This window comes from Podarcis vaucheri (assembly GCF_965113315.1).
Source record: "Podarcis vaucheri genome assembly, chromosome: 1".
In the NCBI taxonomy this organism is placed as follows: Eukaryota; Metazoa; Chordata; class Lepidosauria; order Squamata; family Lacertidae; genus Podarcis; species Podarcis vaucheri.
Window position 1 is genome coordinate 15,506,025 of NC_138759.1, and position 22,503 is coordinate 15,528,527.

The 22,503-nt window shown below is 40.5% G+C and overlaps 1 protein-coding gene across 8 annotated transcripts in view; it reads right to left on the reverse strand.

The window, feature by feature from the left end:
* The window catches only part of MARK3 (microtubule affinity regulating kinase 3), a 68,465-nt gene extending 47,460 nt beyond the window's left edge, over positions 1–21,005 (reverse strand). For 3 of the 8 annotated variants that reach the window (XM_082217441.1, XM_082217437.1, XM_082217439.1), the window contains exons 1-3: positions 19,930–21,005; positions 7,935–7,973; positions 3,056–3,247 (exon numbers count right to left, since the gene is read on the reverse strand). In XM_082217441.1, the coding sequence (XP_082073567.1) occupies positions 3,056–3,247; positions 7,935–7,973; positions 19,930–19,992 (294 nt within the window). In that variant the 5' untranslated portion in view covers positions 19,993–21,005. The remainder of the gene's footprint in view (positions 1–3,055; positions 3,248–7,934; positions 7,974–19,929) is intronic. The other 5 variants (XM_082217443.1, XM_082217442.1, XM_082217440.1 and 2 more) reach the window with 3 other exon arrangements.
* Between the last annotated feature and the right edge of the window lie 1,498 nt (positions 21,006–22,503).

Genomic DNA, 22,503 nt, shown 5'->3' on the forward strand with positions numbered 1-22,503 from the left:
AGACATAGTTACATTAGAAAAAGAGGGGCAAATGAGAAAAGCCATGTTTACAAAACTAATAAAAGATCATTTTTTTTCAGAAGACGTTTTGAGTTATATTTAATTCCTGGTGCCAGTTCACGCAACTTTCAGAAGCTCTGTTCAATATTTCAGCCTCAGTAGCAGCAAAAGAGAAAGAGCAATGGGTACAGCAGCAGCAGCTAGGGAGGCGACAAATCATATGACTATTCTATATACTAGAGGCAACAGCACTGGTAGAGCAGGTATAATTCTCAAACAGGAAAAAAAATATGAATCCAGCCTTTGAAAGAATGCCAAAGTCTCAAAGGTACCCTTAAGGCAATTTAAGGCAATTCAGTTTTGTCCCAAGGGCATGTCACCTCAGCAAATTTATGAGGTGTTCAGTTAACCATGTTTAGTGACTGCTACTCCTAATAGACAGAAATTCAGCCTGTTGTCCTGAATGTAAGAAGAAATCTGTGGATCAGCTCAGCATATGAGAGAGAAAGAAAAATTCTCTTTATTCACACATCTCAATCATTTAAAGCATTTTTACAGTGCTCTTCATCAAGAAGAGTTGTTAAACCCCTTGGCATACACCAAATATGAAAGTTTTAATACCAGGGAAGATTTAAAAGCTTCTCACAGTGTACACTGAACTTTCTATCTGCAGATGATGAAATTTCAATTTCCTTCCTTCCTTTCTAAGCGGCTGCTGCATCTCAGACAATCAACTTTAACAGAAGTTTCTACACAAGCGTTACACTGAGCTATAAGCCTCTTTGCCTTGATTCAACTTTCAACAATGTGTTCAACACAGATCATCCCTATACACAGCAGCGCCAGCCAATCCTGGTAAAGACGACACAATGCTGCAAGCCCCTTCTGCGACTCACCAGATGCACATTGATCCATAGCTTTATCACCTCCAGACCAGATTAACTGTAGCACCGTATACTAGGGGGATGCTGCAAAGCTACTCACAAACATCAGCTAGTATAAGACAGCTGTCTGTTGGCAGATTGGCCTTCCTTTTGTAACTAGTGTTATCACACTTGCCTGCGATCCACACTGAATTCCGCTGCACTTCTAGGTGCTCATTTCAAAGGGTAACTTTTCAAATGCTAGGAATCCTCAAAAGCGAAGACCAGCAGTTGAGCAGAAACAATAGGTCATGCCTATTATCCAACCCTATCTTTTCTTTAAAACAATACGTTTGCCTGGATTTGCAAACGTATTTTATATTATCTCGAGTACCCTCTGGCAGACACTCCTTGAATTTATCAGATTAAGTCATCCATCTACTTCTGAAGTAGCTTTCTGAAAAGTATCTGGAGACGAAGGCAGCACCTTTCCATGAATATGAAAGCAAATACGTGACAGAATAGAATATTCACTGTTAAGTGCATGTGGAGAATGTAAAATTGTGGGACACAGCTGGATCAAGAGGATGTCTGCATATTTGAGTTCCTTTATTTTTGTCTATAGGAATTAGTATTTTATTCAGTACATAAATAAAATAAAAATAAATGAATTTCACAATGATGCCAAGTCAAAGTGGCAGCACCATAAGCAGCAAAAACTCCAGAAGTTATCAAAAAGTGAGCCACCAAGCCACCCAGATTTGCAAATGCAAGAGAGATTAAGGAATGGCCATCTTTTAAGCAGTCTGCATCTTTTAATCAGGTACAAGTTCAAGGTGGCTTAGAGACACATAATCACCAGTTCCCAGGGTGCTGGTGACTAGCACAAAGCAACAACCTGAGTGATTTTTTTGCTAAGCCTGCTCCCTGCTCCAAAAAAATGTCAGCATTCAGTCCAGACTTCAGTCCAGTCCATTTGCAAGGGAAACAGAGCCTTCATTTCTCCCAATTGTCCAAAATTACATACTAGCTTTGAATGGTTTCTGTGCTCCCCCATTATTAAGGTCTGCCTCACACTTCAGTTCAAAAATAAAACTACATTCCACACATGCCGGCTACTTCTTATTCTTGGAACGTGATCCTGAATGAATGTGGAAGCAAGTTTCTCTGAATTTAATGCAACTTACACCCAAGTAGGATTACAGTAACATTAGCATACTGCATAAATGAAGCCCCAGATCATGAGTTTATACAAAATGTAAAGTGATGCATTTTTTGTTTACGATGAAAGAATGTATGACACAAACCTACTCAAGCATGGCAGATCCAGGTTAACCAAAGGAACATAACCTCAATTTTAGATTAATTATCAAAACTGAAAATTAAGCTGGGCTACAATTGGTCCTAGACCTTTTAAAAAGGCACAGCAACAGTCAATACATTTAAAACAAAACTAAAACAATACAAAATAGACACTCAGGGCAAAGACCCATTTACTCAGCTGGGAAAGCCTGTCAAAACAAAAATGTCTTCGATTAGAACTGGAAAGTACAGATAGTGAGCACCTGTTATATCTCAGCAGAAATACTATTCCACAGAACAGAGCCAGTTCAACCACTACTATATTTAGCTAGCTGGTTTTTCCAGGTGACACTAATCTACAAAAATGATGATTCAAAACTGATGATTCAATTCTATTCCTAAAAAAGATTTTTTAAAGAGTGTTGGCAAAATATTGCTAGGAATACCTACGAAGCACAGAAATTCATTTGAGTCAGGAGGTGGGAAACCCATGGGCTGCTATTTATTTATTTTATTTTCGCAATAAATGTTATTCTCTCTATTCTGGTTTACACACATTTCAATCTGGAAAAGTATCTTCTTTGGATCAAACCTTTAGGGTTTTTTATTCAATATAAAGATGGAGTATTCATGCACAGTTTTGAGGTAACATGATTATGTGCTAAGTTCACACTATTACTGCATTTGCTAGAAATTGCTGTGTTAGGGACTTCTTGATAAAGCCAAAATATTAGTAGTAGTAGTAGTAGCAGTATTAATTATGGTAATTAAATTTGTATATTGCTCTTCATCTGAAGATCACAGGGAGGTTTACAATATATTGGCTGCTCTTTTATGCTTAGGCATATTTAAAATAGCTTTTTGTTTTCGAAACATGAACAACACTGTACCTCTCTGCCAGTAAGAATGTGTCTGGCCAGTTTGACTTTTGCAAAATTCCCCTTTCCAATCGTTTTAAGAAGCCGGTAATTCCCAATATGGGGTTGTTCATCTGCACAGGAAGCTATAGAATTCCTACAGCGGGCACCAGACCGACTAGGTCGAGGGGGAGCTTCCTGCCGTCCTTCGCCATGAGAGGTATGCTGTAACAAAGAAACACACATATTTAAGACAATGTACTTTGGAAAAAATTGTTCCAAATCAAAGAGAGAACAGACTCCAATGAACTAGAACTTGGCGATCACAATTAAATTAATGGGGCAGTAGATCAGGGCAGACAAACAGTGTTTCACACATCATAAAAGGGAAATGAACAAATTCATGGAGGGATACAAGCCATGATACATAATAATATGCTGTATGCCCATCAACAGTTCCTCAGTATTATCCAAGTACAGTGGTACCTCGGGTTACGAACTTAATTCATTCCAGAGGTCCGTTCTTAACCCAAAACCGTTCTTAACCTGGGGTGTGCTTTTGCTAATGGGGCCTCCCGCTGCTGCCGGCATGCAATTTCCTTTCTCATCCTGGGGCAAACTTCTCAGCCCGAGGTACTACCTTCCAGGTTAGCGGAGTTTGTAACCCAAAGTGTTTGTAACCCGAGGTACCACTGTATAAGATCTGTGGTGCTCTTGTGGCATCCAAGGAACTGATTATTAGCTTCACCCTCTAAAAAGTGCATTTCAGGATTTGGCAAATGTGTCTTAAGGAATCATCAAACAGGAAAGTTGGCATTAACATAGTTCAAATGTGTGCAGATGCAGCCACGTACATATAGGCTACAGTCATACCCACTACTTAGGAGTAAACCTCACTGAACTCCACCAAACTGTCTTCTGAGTAGATGTGTATATAACGGCATTGTTAGGCTTTGCTGTGGTCCACAAACTCCAATAGAAGCAGAGCCCAAGCATGTGTAAATCTATTTGCTCACACCTCCTTCACTTCCCCAGCTCTTCTAATACATTTTTCCTGTTTCCATTTGTTAAGCTATTCTGGCCTCTCCACCCACCCCACTCGCCACACTGTCCAAATGCAGGTGGTAACCTCATTGAGGCAGAGACCTGCTTTTCTTATATTTTCCTTGTATTTCACAGTGCACACTGATGAAGCTGTAGAACATAACAAAATGGAAGTGAATCATTGTTCCTCTTTCAACAAGGGCTGTAGCTCAGTAGCAGAGCACATCTCTCAAATGCAGGAAGTTCCAGGTTCAATTCCTGGTATCTCCTGATATGGCTGCAAAACATCTATTTGACAACCTAGAGAGCCTGTGTAGACCAGAGGTAGCCAACATCATGCTCTCCAGATGCTGTTGGACTACAACACCCATCATCCCTGACCACTGGCAGGGTGCTGGGAGTCAAACAACTGCTGGAGGACATTGACATGTTGGCTAAACCTGGAGAAGACAATTGCTAGGTGAATCAAGGGCTTGATGCAGTATTGAGCAACTTCCTACATTTTTCACCAAATCTCTTTTCTAATCTTCTTTAAAATATGTTACTAATAATACCTACAAAAACATTGCTTAGGGTATAAAAAGAGTTCCCTAGAATTTTCTACATTGTTAACTGCAAGACAAGGACATGATGAACTGCAGGCAATAGTTTTAGACAAACTCAGTAACATCAATGATGCCAACTATATTCTTCATCCAGAGGACCATAGCTGAATTATCGAATTCTATCACAATTTTTAAAGGTCTTGCCACTAAAATTGCTTAATCTGAAGTAGCAGAAGTGCTAACGTATAAGAAATGATGAAGAAATATAATAACGTAAGCCAACTGCTATAAAAAGCCAACTGAGTAACACGTAGAAATGCATAGAATAGCCACACCTACAGTGATAACAAAAGCTTCTTCATTCTTCCTTTTTCACTATTAAGTCCCAAAGAAAGGGAAATTAAGTACTGAAGAAGTGTGTGAAAATGTATGAAGTGACTGACGCACAAACAAAGTAGCAGAAGGTTTTGAATGGCAAGACAACTGAAATGGTGTGTCGTGTTCTATTTGTTTTTAAAGGGGAAGTGGCAAATGTACAGGATGATGTAGCGCTTGGCAAAGCCTAAGGTAAAGGTAAAGGTACCCCTGCCCAAACGGGCCAGTCTTGACAGACTCTGGGGTTTGTGCACCCGTCTCACTCAAGAGGCCGGGGGCCAGCGCTTTCCGGAGACACTTCCGGGTCACGTGGCCAGCGTGACAAAGCTGCATCTGGTGAGCCAGCGCAGCACACGGAACGCCGTTTACCTTCCCGCTGGTAAGCGGTACCTATTTATCTACTTGCACCCGGGGGTGCTTTCGAACTGCTAGGTTGGCAGGCGCTGGGACCGAGCAGCGGGAGCGCACCCCGCTGCGGGGATTTGAACCGCCGACCTTTCGATCGGCAAGCCCTAGGCGCTGAGGCTTTTACCCACAGCGCCACCCGCCTAAACTGGCCTATTTGCTCTGACATTTATGGGATGTGCATCTGTGTACACACACAGAGAGAGAGACAGAGAGAGAGAGAGAGGGGAAGGGAAAAAGAAGATGAGAAAAATGACCAGGTCATTGAGAAGACATTCTGGTCCAAGTAGCTAGACAAAATAAGCAAACTGTGATATGGTTACCTTACAAACATGCACCTAAATTGTTTCTCTACACTCAAAGTGCACAGCACTTTCTACTAAGGGTGTGCACTAACCAAAAGCCCTTTGCTAAAGAGCTGTGATTAAAAAGCTTTGGTAAAATCACTGGCTATTGTATCTAGAGTAGAGAAGCCAGCCCATTCACACAAGAACTTATCTTGCACAGCACTGCTTGCCTCCCTCTCAACCTCCCCCCACCAATCTGTTCTGGAGGTTCCGCCACTCAAAGCAGATCTGGAGGGCCATGAGGCACAGGGAGAGCAGAGAGGAAGTTTTAGTGCATAAGTCCTTGTGCCAATGGGATGTTTTCATTGAATAAAACCTAACCCCCTTAAATTAGTCCTGTCATTGACAAAAGAGCTCTCCCTCCTACCACCCACCTGCTTTTCTTATAGGGCAAGCTTAGGTCGAAATGTTTAAAACTTTGCAGATACAATGCACGGCTTGTTTACACATCCGTATCTCTGAATTGCCCCAGATCACTTCAAGATCCATATTTTAGCTCAAGATGCTTCTGAAAGCTCTTGCTTTGTCCTGGACAAGCCACAAATCTGTCTGGGGTGCCCTATTTCAGTTACTGCTTTGGAATTCATTCAAATCTGATGCACTTCTAATTTCTACTATGTTAAGGATCATCTCATTGGCAGTAAATATTGGCCACCAAGACAACTGTAGAGACTTCATTTTAGTTTAGTAGTTGTGGCATCTTGCCAAAAACACCTCAAAGACTATCAGCTGGCAAAACAAAGTGAAAAAGAACTTGCAGCCAATGTAAGATGAATTTAATCCCTCTCATTCTAAACATCAAGTATGTTGTGCATGAACAGTAGCATTTCTTCTGAATTCGAAATAATTATTTTACAAGATTCTAAATAACCTAGACAAGCAGCTTTAGGTTGTGCACACACAACAGGTTCTCCTACACTGTTCATAAAGGGAAAATAATGTGTTGTTCTGAGACTTTTACAGCATTTTTTCTTTAGTCCTGTGCTTGAGAATGCCTCAACAAGGTGAAAGGCTCTGTGGAAAAATATGGTAAACTAGCACATAAAGGTGATAAAATGTAAAACCATGCGAAGAGTTCACTTCCCTTTAGAAACCACATTTTCTCATTTCCTCGCTTCAGTCTTCAGCCATTCTCCTATTTTCATTTTTCTTCTATCTTTTCCAACATACTTCACAATTTATATCCAAATGCCACCCCATCTCATTTATCTTTTCTCCCCATTATCCGTACATCATTTTATCCATCACTTCCAACCTGATGGGCCCTGACCCAACCAGCTTATCCTTCCATCAGATGCAGAGCTTTGGTTTTTAATTACTGATGGAAGCAGAGGGCCTCAAGAACTAATAAAAAAACCCAACACAGAGTGTTACATAATGTGTGCAATATAATCAGCAGTCTTTGTTCAGAGGCTGAAACTTTGTGTTGAGTTCTCTGTATTTCAGTGCCAAGTGAAGAAGCCAATGGATCAAAAGCTAGTGGAAAAGTAAACCCTAGAAACATCATTGCATGAAGACTATGTTGTGTGGGCAGGCCACTTCAGGGCTCCCTACCAATAGACAAAATGAGGCAGCTTAGGATTTACTTCTCAAGTAACAGATTTTGGGGTACCATTAAATAGGCAAAAGCTGCCCACCACATAAGATAATGGTGGTGCCATTTGGATATCCCACCAAAACTTCTGCAGTGCTCAAAGTCAAAATACGGAACAGGGCACAGTACAAGTCAGAAAACAAGAAGAGGAAACCTTTTTATTTTTTAATAGAAATAGTCAAGCCTTCATTTATGTGTATTCAAATCCTTCATTGTGGAAAATTGATCCAGAATCTGATTTAAGAGCTGGCAGCCACTGAGAAGTCAGCAGTATACAGGAAGAAAGTAGCACAGATAAAAGCTGACAAGCCCTGCTTGAACGAAACTATCCTGACAAAGCAAGAAGGGGCGTAGATTTTGTCCTTGTGATGGGAGTCACTGCCTTCTCCAGTTTAAAAAACTTTTAAAAGTCTACAAAATGCTTATGGACAGGGTTTGTGATTTCACAAGCTACTTCCTTGTCAGCGACTGAGGAAGATCTTATCTTCTGGAAGGACAGGAATAAAGCAGCAAACTAAGGAGAGAGAAATAAATTGCGTCACATGCATACATAGAAAAAAGGCAGAAACAAGCCAGCTTTTTGAACAAAATTTATAACCCACCTTTTCAGAAAAGCTTTCCCCTACTGATGTTCCGGCATCCTTTCCCATTAAGAAATAAGCATGAAGGAAAGCAAGAAAAGAAAAGAAAAATGAACAAAAATAAAACCTGGGAAGTGTGGTGTTGGAATTTTAAGGAGATACTTGTGCCAACTTTCAATTTGTACATATTGCATAAAAGTTAACACATTGCAAACATTAGCAGCAACTCAAAGAACAACCGGTTAAAAATTTCATGCCTGACTATTCTAAAAAAGTAACCTGAAAATGAAAAACCTGTCATATGAAATTTTACACCCACTGAAGGGGAAAAAAATCTTATAATATAATCTGTGTGCATGCTTAGAAGAATTAGTTTATTTAAGGAAACCTCTATTTATTGTATTCTGCAGGGAAGTTGTAAGTGCAAATGCTTACCTAAGCACGAAAGGCAACAGAAATAATTCCTATGTTCAAGTTGAATAATGCACAGCAGCCTAAACCTATCTATGAAATATTTCAGCTATAGTAAAAAGAATCATCATTAAGATATATCTCTGGATCCCAGATAGAGGATAGCAGTACATAATTAAATTATAAAGCAATAAACCTTAAGAGCAAGTGTGCAGGAGTAATTGAGGATACATCTTACATGCCTTCAGTTTTACCCTACCACATAATCTGTATTTGCACTCTACACAATTCCCTTCCCTAACTGCATGAACACACTTCTGTAGCATGGGCATAGCCGGGGGGGGGGGGTAGGGGCAGCTGCTCCTCCCCTAAATCAATACAAATATAAGGTTCTGCCCCCCCCCAAGCATGCCCCCACAATAAAACGCCTGGCTACACCCATGTTCTGTAGTCTAGACAGGGAGTTGTGTAGGCAGCAACCTGCTCCATCCAGAGAGATGCTGTCGTGAGTCAATAGGTGGGAAGTGATCTCTCTAGAAAAGGGAATTGTGCCCCCCCATCCAACCAACAACATCACTATTTCTTGGGAATTCTTTAAATGTGTTTGATTTGGAAATAGAACACAATAAAGGGAATGTGTTAAATTTCAGATCAGAAACACCCAAGTATTTGTGCTCAACAGCATTCGAGTAGTCAAGCATCTCTATTACAGGAGCATCAAAAACAAGGTTCTGTCATTCCACAGCATACAGAAATGACATCTGTTGGGCTACTTAACTTGAAACTTTGCATACATTATTTTTCACATTTATCGCCAAAGCAGAATGTCTAGTTGCCATTTTGGGGCAAAGCCGCTCTAAGGTCCTATTTTTCAAAGGAATGCCTGCCTGTGATTGGTTAAACATCTGGTTAGTTCATATGGCAACCTTGAGTTAGGTTAAGAACTTTGAAGATTTAAATAAGGAAAGTCACTTTATCCAGGGACAGTCCACATATATATTGGCCTATTCCTACCTCTCTTTCTTAATGGTGACACAGACCATTCATAACATAGGAATATTCCTGGGCAGTGGGGTGGGTAAGTGAAGTCAAGCTACAACAATTATAAAATCGTTCATAACTATAACGACTGCACAAAAAAAGCATTTTGGTTCCTGAAATTCATTGATTGTGCAGATAAAATATAACTGATAGAACTATACAGGATGTTGAATTAGTGTGTGAAAATAGTCAAGATCCAATGATCTCCAGACACACACCTCCAGATGGGTTGAGATGCCATGTGTCATCTTGGCACCCAGGCATCTTCACTTGGTTGCAAGTGGCCAATAGGTGCAAAATACGCCTGGCTAATTTTAAACACTGCTACATGCACTACAGAGCCCCATCCCATGCAGCAAGACCCGCAAATACCCTGCCCATACTGACTCCTGCTCCACACTAAAACCTCCACACACACACACACACCGGAAACCCACATAATTTAACACATGAACACCCTGAGTGATATCCAACAAAGCAGTTCCGTTAGCAAAAAGATTTCCACTTATGCAATGGAATTTCTCCTCCATCTCCTATTTTCTCCCCATGCCCCCCATCTGCTCCATTAAGCCAAATGGGAACCCGTTTCCCCCCACCATATATTTGTTGTTGTCAATCTCATGTTGAGGGGGAGATAGGAACAAAGTAACATCTGAAGCAAGAGTAATTTTTGAGGCTTAAGGGAGTCTGCCTGCCAGAAGGTTATCATTGATCAAGGAGGATACGGAAGTTAAAGAATATAGTGCAATCCTGTGTCAGAATACTCAGAAGCCTCTCTGAACAAAAGAGGGCCATATCTGTTCATCTGCACACATTTTAAATAATCAATAATAATAACAAAATGTATGCAGGTAACAGCTTGTTTGTAGTTTCCCCTCTTCTCAGAATAATTCCATAACTTGGAAATAATGCACAGCTACCGTACAAGTTTCATGCCAGACCAAGCACTGGTAAGGATTAAGTGCACTAACTGGTGGAATAAGAGCCTGGGTAAATACTTTGGGGGTGGGGAGAGAAAGATTGTGATTGTTTAACTGATCCTGAGAGAGAACATGCTATCTTGAAGGTTGTATACCTCCTTCAACTGCTGGCCGTGGCTCATGGGTTTTGGAGGTGACTCAGATCAGTACGAGATTTTTCTAGGTCAGCCTAATGGCATTTTCAAATTTATAATTTAACTTTCAAAAAATGATATGGCATGGCAGGTCATTAGGAGAATAAAATAAACACTGCTGTTAAGCTCTGGACCATGGTCTCCAGCTGTTTTTGGACTACAGTTCCCATCACCCCTGACTACTTGGCCCTACTAGCTAGCGATAATGGGAGTTGTAGTCCAAAAACAGTTGGAGACTCAAACTTGGGAGCCCTGTCCTAAACCAGCCTGAGCTCAACTTCTAACACTGTGAGCTGCATTTCAGTCTATGTATTATTCACAACACAGTGCTCCATAGTGTTTGGAGTGTGAATGGAAGTGCACACATAACTGAGAACTGTCAACTATATTCAACAATAGTTACAGAACTACTTTCTTATGTTCAACAAACCCTAATGTTTTAAATGCATTTTCTTCACTTAAAGAAAAGAAAACCTACTTCAGAGTGCAAATTGTTCAACTCTTCCTAGTTTCAACAGTTGCTATTTAGAATTTGCTGGGCAACAAAGAATGCAAATAATCACTCTCGGGTGCACCAAATACAATTAGGTGTAATCTGTTACATTCTTGCCAAAACTATTTTTTAAAAACTAGCAAAATTACAAATGTATTTGAAATCCCAACCTTTTTTAGAATTCTGTTTCCTAATGTAGCTAGTTATAGAACAGCTAAAGGAAACCTATTTTCATGAATACACAGTGATGCTGGGATAGTAGAACAAGTTCATAAAATGATACAAACTGTCCTTGAACAGGGTCTTTGCTATACTGTATAGAAAAATTCAATCTCAGTAGTACTGTTCCAGCTTTGATATTCTTTCAGGCTGCCTTTTGTCCTTAAGGCCTTGACACTCAGCCTCAGCTTCTATCTTATTTCATCCACTTACCCTTGAAGTCCCCAACTCATCCTCTTGGCTTCTATGAATTTAGAGCAGCTCAGCCTATGGCTAGTGCAGACAGAAGCAAGATGTACTGAATTCAAGGGGACACACACACACACGGACGGACACACACACACACACACACTATATATATTAGATCTATAATTTAATTGCCAAATGGTGCCTTAAACCTGGGTTACAGTCTCCACAATGGAATGTCTAGGCGCTGTTTTCATTTGTTTGTTTGTTTTTGCAATGGACTACATTATTATTATTATTTTCTATACCACTTTATATTTTAAAGAACAAATCTCAAAGTGGATGACAACACATTAAAACATCAAATACAACAATGCAGAACAAAATCTACAAGCCTGGTAGATGAAGGGAATGCAGTGGATGTAGCCTACCTTGATTTCAGCAAGGCATTTGACAAGGTGCCCCATGATATTCTTGTAAAGGAGCTGGTAAAATGCGGTCTTGACTATGCTACCACTCAGTGGATTTGTAACTGGCTGACTGACCGAACCCAAAGGGTGCTCATCAATGGTTCCTCTTCATCCTGGAGAAGAGTGACTAGTGGGGTGCCACCGGGTTCTGTCTTGGGCCCGGTCTTATTCAACATCTTTATCAACGACTTGAATGATGGACTCAAGGGCATCCTGATCAAATTTGCAGATGACACCAAACTGGGAGGGGTGGCTAACACCCCAGAGGACAGGATCACACTTCAAAATGACCTTGACAGATTAGAGAACTGGGCAAAAACAAACAAGATGAATTTTAACACTTGGGCAAAAAAAATGAGGGGCACAAATACAAGATGGGTGACACCTGGCTTGAGAGCAGTACATGTGAAAAGGATCTAGGAGTCTTGGTTGACCACAAACTTGACATGAGCCAACAGTGTGACGCGGCAGCTAAAAAAGCCAATGCAATTCTGGGCTGCATCAATAGGAGTATAGCATCTAGATCAAGGGAAGTAATAGTGCCATTGTATTCTGCTCTGGTCAGACCACACCTGGAGTACTGTATCCCTCCAAAAGGTTTGGGAAAGGCTGTGGATAGTTTTTAAGAGGTCAGCAAAAACTGATGGATAAAGCATTGGTAAGATTTTGTAAGTAAAGAACTTGTGGTCTTCTGTGGACTGTGGCTTTGCCCAAATTTATATTTCTGTTCCTATACTCATTTTCACATGCTCATTTTCTGCAAGGTTGTTTTAACCATGTGGGACTTCTGCAAGTGAATTAACACAGAATCCACAAAGCACTTGGTTTGTTATGAATATATTAGACATCAAGTGCAACATGTCTACCATAATCATGTAATCACAGTGAAAACTTTTACTAATAGAGAATCTGTGCAGCCTTTGCTCTTTTACACACATTAAATTATTTTACAATTTCCATTATTTTATACAAAATCACTTTCATATGGTGTTAAATCCTGGGGATGGGGCAAGTGTTCTTTTGTAAACAAACCAGTCCCTAAAAATAGATTCAAGGGAACATATTTTGCAGTTAAACACCTTGAGCAACTGTGCTCTACTTCAATGGGAACTGAATGCAAGGTCGATTTTGTGTAAGAGCTAGACAACAGGACAGCCAGAAGATTGTAACCAAAAGTCACACTCCAATTTAAATGATAAAATATTTCATTGTGCAAAGGCAATCCTTTATGTTCTCTTGGCTACTAGCTTCTTCTCCTTCCCAATCATACAGCTCCTAAGACTGTTAAACTGATTGGCCAGGTATACCTGCCAAATAATAATCAGTTTTAAAAGTTGACAGCAGACAAAGTATAATCTTTACGAGAAATACCATGACCACCTTAAAACATATCCCAATTTTTCCTCCACATTAAAAAGTACACCCTAACAAATCAAGCCTTCAAAGGCAACTAGTGCGAAATTATTAAACCTACAAGAAGGGCATAATTCAAGGACAGTAGTGCATTAAGTGGCCAATAGAAAGCTAACAATATTGCTCTGTCAAGGCCTACATGACTCACTGGATCACCAGCATATGTGATCAACAGAGTTCTTCTTACTGTAACATTTTCATGTGTCAGTGTAACTGCATTTCACATACAGTTTAACCGTGTAGGTCAAAGGCAAGCACACATACTCTAAATATAGAATCCCATCTGCAGCCAACCTGCAGACTGGGGAAGACTGACAAAGCCGGGCATCATCATGCCAAGGAGCTAGAAATGGGAACAGCCTGGCAGCCAAAAGAGTTTAAGGCCTTTAAGGCCAAGGACTATTAAAATGCCAAAATTCAGCCTCTCACTTGCACTATTATTTTCTCAGCTCCTGCTTAGTTACGTAAGCAGAAGTAATCATTAGTTTGGGCCACAAGAATGCTGTATTAATGTGATGTTATTAATAATGAGTACAACCTAGCTGCTATTAATTATGGAAGACACAAATTTAATGCTAGAGCCGTGCAACGGCATAACCCCAAATATCTGGGTGCCTATATGAAGGTGGCATTAGATTTAATCACAAAATAAAAAGATAAAGGTGCATAAAGTGTGTGGGGGGGGGTGGACTAGAAAGAAGTGACACATCCAGAATAAGGAATTATCCAGCAATAGCACAACAGCTTTATTGTAGTGCAGGAACATTCAGAATGGATTCTGTTTTTAAGAAAAGGAAGAATCTGTAGCATGCATCTGAGATTTACTATATCATCCAAGTCACACTGACTTTGTTCACTGATCAAAAGAAGTTTTTACTGACCTCAGCACTGAAGTGTAAATATAGCAGCTGAAGAGCAAGATGTAGTCAAGCCTGAATCATCAATAAAACTGCATACTAAGTCCAATTCCCATATAGCTATTGTTAGTAATTATGTATGAAGCCAGAAGGACACCCAATGGTCAAAGATCTGAGATTGATGTTGGAAAGCCCCTGTTCAGATTTTTATCCTGTGATTCAGTGTCGTGCTATTTTTAAATAGTCAATTTTTGGCCAAAAAGTTCACTTACAGATTTGATCCCCAAGGCTAGCTATAATAGGAGCTTTGGGAATTCAGTATCGTAAAGGTCAAACTCCAAATCTAAGAGGGATACATAATACCACCTCAATTATTCCATTGCCTTGAAATAACCAAGGATATACATACCAAGTGATCTAAAATGTGCAGATCCATATTCAGATTATCAAAGTATGTATATTTTGTAAGATAAGAATGGCCACAAAAGGCCCTTTTTTGATGCAGCAGATATCTCTGATTCTACAGTGCAGTTCCAGGTATATGTCTCTGACTGATGGCACAATACTGTGCAAACTAACCAGGGAATAATGAACACAGTGGAATTTACCTCCACATAAAAATGTGTAAGACCATACTGTGAAAAGAGTAGCGATGCACAGCCCAGCAGCAGATATGTGGACCAGACTTCATAGCAATGCCCACTGCTGATGTAAAAAGTGTTACTACAGAATGGAACAGGCTATATAAACAGACCTATTAGCAAAGGCAATGCAGTATCTTTTCATTGATCAGCTATTATAGCAGAATTCACTATGACATCCTCAAGGCCACTGTACAGGCGGACCGTACAGAAAATGGGTTTCATTTCCCACCATAAATATGCCTTCAAAATGACTGAACAAAATGTGTAATATCTTCCAGGAACCTTGATAGTACTTCCTATGGGATGATGGGTAGTCTAGAAATACAAACAAAGGATGGGCTGTAGTTCTGGGTAAAGAATCTGCTTTGTGTGAAGAAGTTCCCAAGATCAATGCCTGGCATCTCTGAGTAATGCTGAGAGAGGACCCCACTTGAAATCCTAGAGAGACACTACCAGGAAGCAGAGATTCTTCTGAGCTACATGGACCAGTGGTCTGACTTGCTACGGCTGTTTCCTGTGTTCCTAAATAAATAGCACCCAGAAAAATGCAATTCAAACAGAAAGCATTAGGAGTTCCTCCCCCTTAGAACAATGCTTTCCAAGTCAGCTTACAGAGCCACTCCTGAACTACCTCAATATTATTATTATTTTTTAAATTAAAGTAATCCAATTTTCTGCTGGAGAAGTGGTGTAAAGACAGCTTCAAATGCCATTGAGCGTTAATTTTCAGCATTAAATAAAGCCAGTCTTGCAAAAAGTGTCAAAAATTAGCTAGGTACCATGCACATTTTGCGACTGGTGCAGGTCCAATAGCGACCACACAAAGATCTCTGGATGCCAAGTTGGTGACTGGGGAAAGCACCTAGAAAGGATCTGAAATATTTTCCTTGAAGCTTGAACTTGTTTTATTTTGGATTGTTTTATTTTATGTTTGAATGTGTTGTAAACTGTTTTGAGATTTGTTCTTTAAAATATAGAGTGATATAAAAATGAAATTAGGAACAACAACAACAACAAACTTCACGGGGGGGTGTACCTAGAGATTCCATTGTGGCGATGATTATAAACTAGGTTTAAGGTGCCATTTGGTGATTAGATTATATATCTGAGTTCCTAACACTCTAACGTTATCTAACCTACAAAACTCAATAATCACTTCACACAAGTTACATACACCCATGCACTACATCATGTGTTAAAACCATGAAGATGCCCATTTCCTTGTTTCAAAGCTACTGCTTGTAGGAAGGCCTGGTTCAAAGATTACATTAAACCAAGGACAAATGTTGGCCTCTCAATCCTTCAACAGAAGCAAACTACAAGTGCTAGTTCACACATAACAAAGCTAGCCTCTGGGGTGTTGCCTCCCTAGCATGGTAGAAGAAGCAGGAGAAGGGCAACTCAGGGACTTCTGAGCAGCATGCATCAGCATGCAACTATGGGATAATATGATGTGTGAACCAGCTCCAAGTGTGAACATTCCCAAGAGGCTACAGTCTCTGACAGGACGGGACATGTGGGACAGGCTGTTGCTGGTATGTGAAGAAGCGTTAACAGTGGAGCACACAACATCTCAGAGCTGCAACTGTATCAGATGTGGGGAACCTTTGGGCCTCCAGTTGTTGCTGAACCATAAGTCCCATCATCTCTGGCTACTGCTAATATTTGATGGGGCTTATGGGAGTTATCATTCAGCAACATTTGGAGGGCCAAATGTTCCCAACATCTGAGCTAGATAAACTCTAAGCAGAAACTGAAGGCTTAAGATCACATGAAGTAGCCATAAATGTCAGAATTCAAGAATCAAGATGAGATTCAGAATCAGCTATCTGAGTTCAGAGCACAAAGGCTGTCTTTGGACATTCATATATATTTGTAAAGCTTAAATTGATTTTGGAGCATGTCATTGTGCCTAATGGTTTTACAAAAGAAAAATGGGCTTCTGCACTGACTTGTAGGATATGTCTTCAAAATTAAATATAGTTCAACTTCAAGCACAGGCAAGAACAATGCTCATTCAGCATTTTTCTAGAAACTAATACGAAACTGTAGTAAACATTATCTGTCTTTGCCAATAAATGTTGTAGATTGCTACCTTGGAAAGTTCAGCATTGGCTCAATTACATCCCTCCCAGGTAACAGAAATAAGCTTTAAAAATTTAGTATAAAGAAATTCAGATGGCAGTCGCATGACTAAACCAAAGAGCAATTTCATAATTTATTTAGGTGGCTTATAATCTGTTCTTCATTAAAATCAGTCCTAGAGTAAAGGACATACGAAAACAAAGCAATAGAAAAAAGTAAAGCACAAAAATAGATCAAATTCTGTTATAGCACTTTGGGAGCAACAAAAATCTCTTGCAGTCAACAAAACAAATGCCTGAGTAATTAAAAATGTATTTACATGGTGTCTAATACTTACGACCCAAATCTGCAAGACGAGGGCTTTCCACCATCAGAGTGCTACTATAAAAGACACCTTCTCACATGTTGCTACGTAACACACCATCAGCAAGTACAGCTCTGTTGTCCTACCTGACCTCAAAGATTGGTGGGGGGTAAACATATAGGAGAGCAGGCAGTCTAACCAATACTTGGGTCCTAAGCCCCCGTTTTCATTCTTTCTTTCTTTAGGACACACTTTCAGAATGAAAATTTGCTCATGCCACACCTAATTTTTTATTGGTAAAAAATACATTGGAGATAAAAGAAGACACAACTCCTATCAGTGCTTGATTCATAACAAAGTGCACAACTACTTTATAATGCAGTGTTTCTCAAACCTGGGTCCTGGGACTGCAACTACCATCATCCCTTACTAGCAGGACCAGTGATCAGGCATGATGGGACTGATAGCCCAACAACAGCTGAGGACTCAAGCTTGATAAACACTGTTATAATATGATGATGGAACATCCAGAATGTATAAAACAATGCAGCTACATTAGAACATGAATCACTCATGATTGTCACTGAATCTTCCTGCCACACTTCCTATCCTATCCTGCCACACCAGTGTGGTGCACCACATCCTTTGAGAACCAATGACCTACCTGTTCCCCCACTAAGCACTGTCACCACACTTGTAATGGAAGACTCTTTCAACCTGAAGAAATTACAGGTGTAAAATTTAAATTATCAAATTTAATATGCAACCAGGAAGCACTGAGCTGTGTAATCTAACGCTAAGGATCCTCCTGCAATCTAGTACTTGCATGGTCAAGTGCAGGCCTCAATATAAATGATACTTTAAAACTCACTACTACCCACGTGCATCCTCCGAAACCAACCAACCCAATTCAGCTTAGTTTGCAAGCTGGGACATGATCAAAGAGGCAATGCAACTAAGCAAAAAATCTAACAGCATACTGCTTTAATTTTATATTTTTAACAAATGGGCTATCCACAATAAGTTTAAGAATTTATCTAATCTAGAACTTGAATATACACACTGGAAAATGCTATTAAGACAGTTTCCCACCAAATACTTCTAAGCCTGATGAACTTGCTGATACTAGAGTGATCCAGTTAGTAAAAGAGTTAAGGGATCAAACCTACTGAATAAACCTCAAGACTGACAATGAACTACAGAAGTGTCCAACACAGGACAATTTTCCCTAAAATACAACTCTGGAGGCCTGGAATGAAGTCCACAAAGATTCTATAATTGAATTACTTAATTAACTCTGGCTGAATATAGTCTTTAGTTCTTTTTATAATCTGTAAATTAAAGTAAACAAAGAATAGAGAAGTTTTCTCTACTATGTCAGTAAATCCAGAGACTTGACAATGCAACAATTGTTCCGCTAAGCATATTTTCCACCTCTGTATCTAAGCTTGTTGCAAGTATCCTCAGTCAATCACAATGAATAGGCCAGCTAACACACATACAACAAAAAATATGCATCTAAGTATATTTTTCTCAACAGTGGATTGAGATCTTCCTTTTCCAACAAGCCTTTTAAATGGAGATTTTTATTCCCATCTAGATAAGTGTACTGAACTTGAAATTGTTTTTATATATTTTTAATTGTTTAACTGCTTTGGGATCTTTTGTGGGAGGCAATTCATAAATAAGACAAATAAAATGCCTTCTTTCTTGGAGCCTATCAGAGATTCTTAAGTTTACAGTAAAACTGGCTATCTGATAAGCAGCACACACAGATTTGTCACTTGTGTCTTCAGTCCTGTATCAATGGACATGCTGCCAATTGCTTTGACAGAAGGAATTTGCATTTGGAATCATATTGATAGCAAACCTGGTGTTCCAAAAGTTAAAGAAAATATTCAACTTTTTCTCTCCAAATTCCAGAGACACCAAACGTCCAAACCTTTATTGTAATACAGCATAAATACCTCTCAATTCCAATATTTCATTTGAAAATTCAGTTTTCTTTAGCATTTATGCAACCAACCTCAAATGCTATATATGAAGGTAAATATAACATCTAGATCAAAAGGAGGGGGGTCTTTTAAAATCATCTAAGTGACTGCCAACACAAGGGCTTACTCGGTCACTTATGAGATATATAAATCAGATTTGAAATATATGTTATCTAGGTCACTCAATCCAATCTTTGTCAGAGGAAAAGAACCATTTTTTACCATTCTAAGTTTATACATGATCCACTTGTAATGATTAGCATATATTATGCCCAAGAACATCTGTTCTGATTATGTTACATTCTAAAGACATAAGACTAAAGTGTGAGGGACTTAGAAAGAGAAGTAGAAGTGAGAGGGATCCCAAGTTTAAAGAGAAGGTTATTGCAGGCAGGCCTTGATAAGAGCTTCCCTACTGATAACATTCTTCACAACAACCTGTACAACATCTGTCACCAGATGTCCAGCTGCCAGACAATGAATGTCATAACAGTAGAGCAATGGATGCCCTAGGTGATGTCAAGATGTCCTCTGAAAGGATTTCAATTATCACAATTTGACCCCCTATTATCAATTTCATCCGAACTTCAAACATCCGTATTTTCATAGAAAACGGCCCATTTCCACCCACTATTTAATAACCCATGTCATGATACATCTTTTAAGATGGAGGCAAAATATACTGTGCTGCATACTGTGAAATTTAACACCAGGCATTAAAAAAAGGCATTCAGCTTACTATAAAATTCTCATTACAACAATGGACAATCCTGAAGTACACTCACGTTTTCATTCACGGTGGGCAGTTCATTCACTGTGGGCAGCGGAGTTCTAGTGGACATTTTCATCCACTTGCGCTGAAGCACCGTTTGCAATGGCAAAATCCAGCTAACGTATGGTGTATACAGATATAGAAAATCCTAACACCCTCCCCCCCTCCGAATAGCTTTATATATATATATATATATATATGTATATGTATATATATATATATTTACAAAAAAAATCGCATTTTTACTGCATGATAGTGGTTACGAAGCACCACCATCAAGGGTGGGGGTGGGTGGGAAAAGAAGGGGAGTGTGGGGAGGGAAATCCGGCTTGCTTCCCCCTTCTCCACCACGACCCCCGTTTCTCATCTATATTCCAGTCTGAGAATGGAGCATTGTATCCTCCCGGGAGTCTTCAGGGATCATCCTACAGACCAGATTAGGATCCTTCGAAGGCGGCGGCGGCGGATTAAAGAAGACGGGGGTTCTCACGGAGCACAAAAAAGAGGAGTGGGGGAGAAAGAGAAGTGTGTGCCTGGGTTAGGGGGGGCAGGGAGGGAGACAAGGAGAGACCAGAGCCGCTTCTGAGGAGGGAGGGGACGGGGCTGCGGGCGAGCAAGGGCGGGGGGTGTTTCGGGGCGCTGCAGAGACGGAGTCCAAGTGAGAGAGGGGGGGATAAACCGGAGTCGGGGAAGATGAACCCCCTCTCAGAGCTGCCCAGAGGAGGCTTCTGTCCGCCTCAAAGGACCCCAAGACCCGCTTCACCGGCCCTCGGCGCTCATGCCTTTCGCCCCCCCGCCCCGACTCCTCCGACTCCTCCTCCTCCAGAGAAAGTCCCGGTTCCTCCTGCCGCCGCTATGCTAACAAGAGCGGGCCCTCCTTCCTCAGCCTGAGGGGTCTGGCGCCGAGCCTTCCCTTCTCCGACAACACCGAGCGCGGAGGAGACCCGCCGCCGCCGCCTCCACCGCCACCGAGCGGGCTTCCTCCTTCCTCCCCACCACCCAGCCCGCTTCAGCCAACAAGCAACAGCAGCAGCAGCGCCGCCGCTCCCGGATGATCCAAGATGGCCGCCCGGCTTCCTCTGCTCCGGCGTGAACCGGAAGAGACCACCCCCTGCACGGAGAGAGGCCGCGGCTCCTAATGCTGGGGCTGCGGGGAGAGAGGCAGGGAGACTGTGGAAGAGGGCGCAGGCGCAGGCGCGCGCGCTGCGTTTCCCAGCCCTCCCCTCCTCCCTTGTTGCTAAGGTCCCCTGGAAGGAAGGGAGGGGGAGGAGCTTTGATTTGGGCGCGCGCTCTGGCTTTCTCGGGGGGGGGGCGTCGTGAGGTGGGGGGAGGGGCATTCTCGCCTCAGAATTATTAATTATTATTATTATTATTATTATTATTATTATTATTATTATTATTATTATTATTATTATTAAAAAAATTGTATACCACTTTTTATCCTGGAAGCTGGGTTATCGCCTCAGAAGATTGTTAATATTATTATTTATTAAAATTGTATACCACTGTTTATCCGAAGATTGCAGGGGTGGAAGCGGAGTTAGCGCCTCAGAAGATTATTAATATTATTATGTATTAAAATTGTATACCACTGTTTATCCGAAGATTACAGGGGTGGAAGCGGAGTTATCGCCTCAGAGGATTATTATTATTATTATTTATTAAATTTGTATACCACGCTTTATTCAAAGATCACAGGGCTGGAAGCTGGGTTAGTTCCGCAGAAGATTATTATTTATTAAATTTGTGTGCCACCCTCCATCCACAGATCAGAAGGCTGGAAGCTGGGTTGGTGCCTCAGAAGATTGCTGTTATATTATTATTAGATACACTCCCAACTTTTCTCTGTTGAAAATAGGGACATCCTAAGGAAAAGCAGGATATTCTGGGGTCAAATCAGAAACCAGGACGGCTTCTGTAAATCAGGGACATCCCTGGAAAATAGGGACACTTGGAGGATCTGTTCTTGCCTCAGAAGATTATTATTATTATTATTATTATTATTAATATTTATTAAATTTGTATACTACCCTTCATCCAAAGATAGGACTGGAGGCTGGGTTATCACCTCACAAGATTATTAATAATCTTATTTATTAAACATGCATACCACCCTTCATCCGAAGATCAAAGGGATGGAAGCTGGGTAAGCACCTCAGAACATTATTATTATTATTTATTAAATTTGTATACCACCTTCCACCCGAAGACCACAGCTGACAGCTGACAACATAAAAATACAAAATGAGAACACAAAATACATAAGAAAATAAAAACAAAGCCATAACCCTCCTCTGACAAACACATTTAAAGGGCCACAGAATGATAATCAGCCAAAGGCCTGGTTATAGGGAAATGTTTCTGATAGGCTGCTGAGGAAGAGCATCTATTTTTGTATTTTCATATTTGAACCGCCCTGTGATCCTCAGTATGGAAATTTAATAGATGGCAATAATAGTGAAGAGTCTGCCCTCCTTTCACACACAGCTAATAATATATTATACCTCCCAGCAGTAGTCATACATATTGATGATAATAATAAAAGAAATCCATTTCCTCTCAGAGTAGGGCATGCTTAAAGTATGGG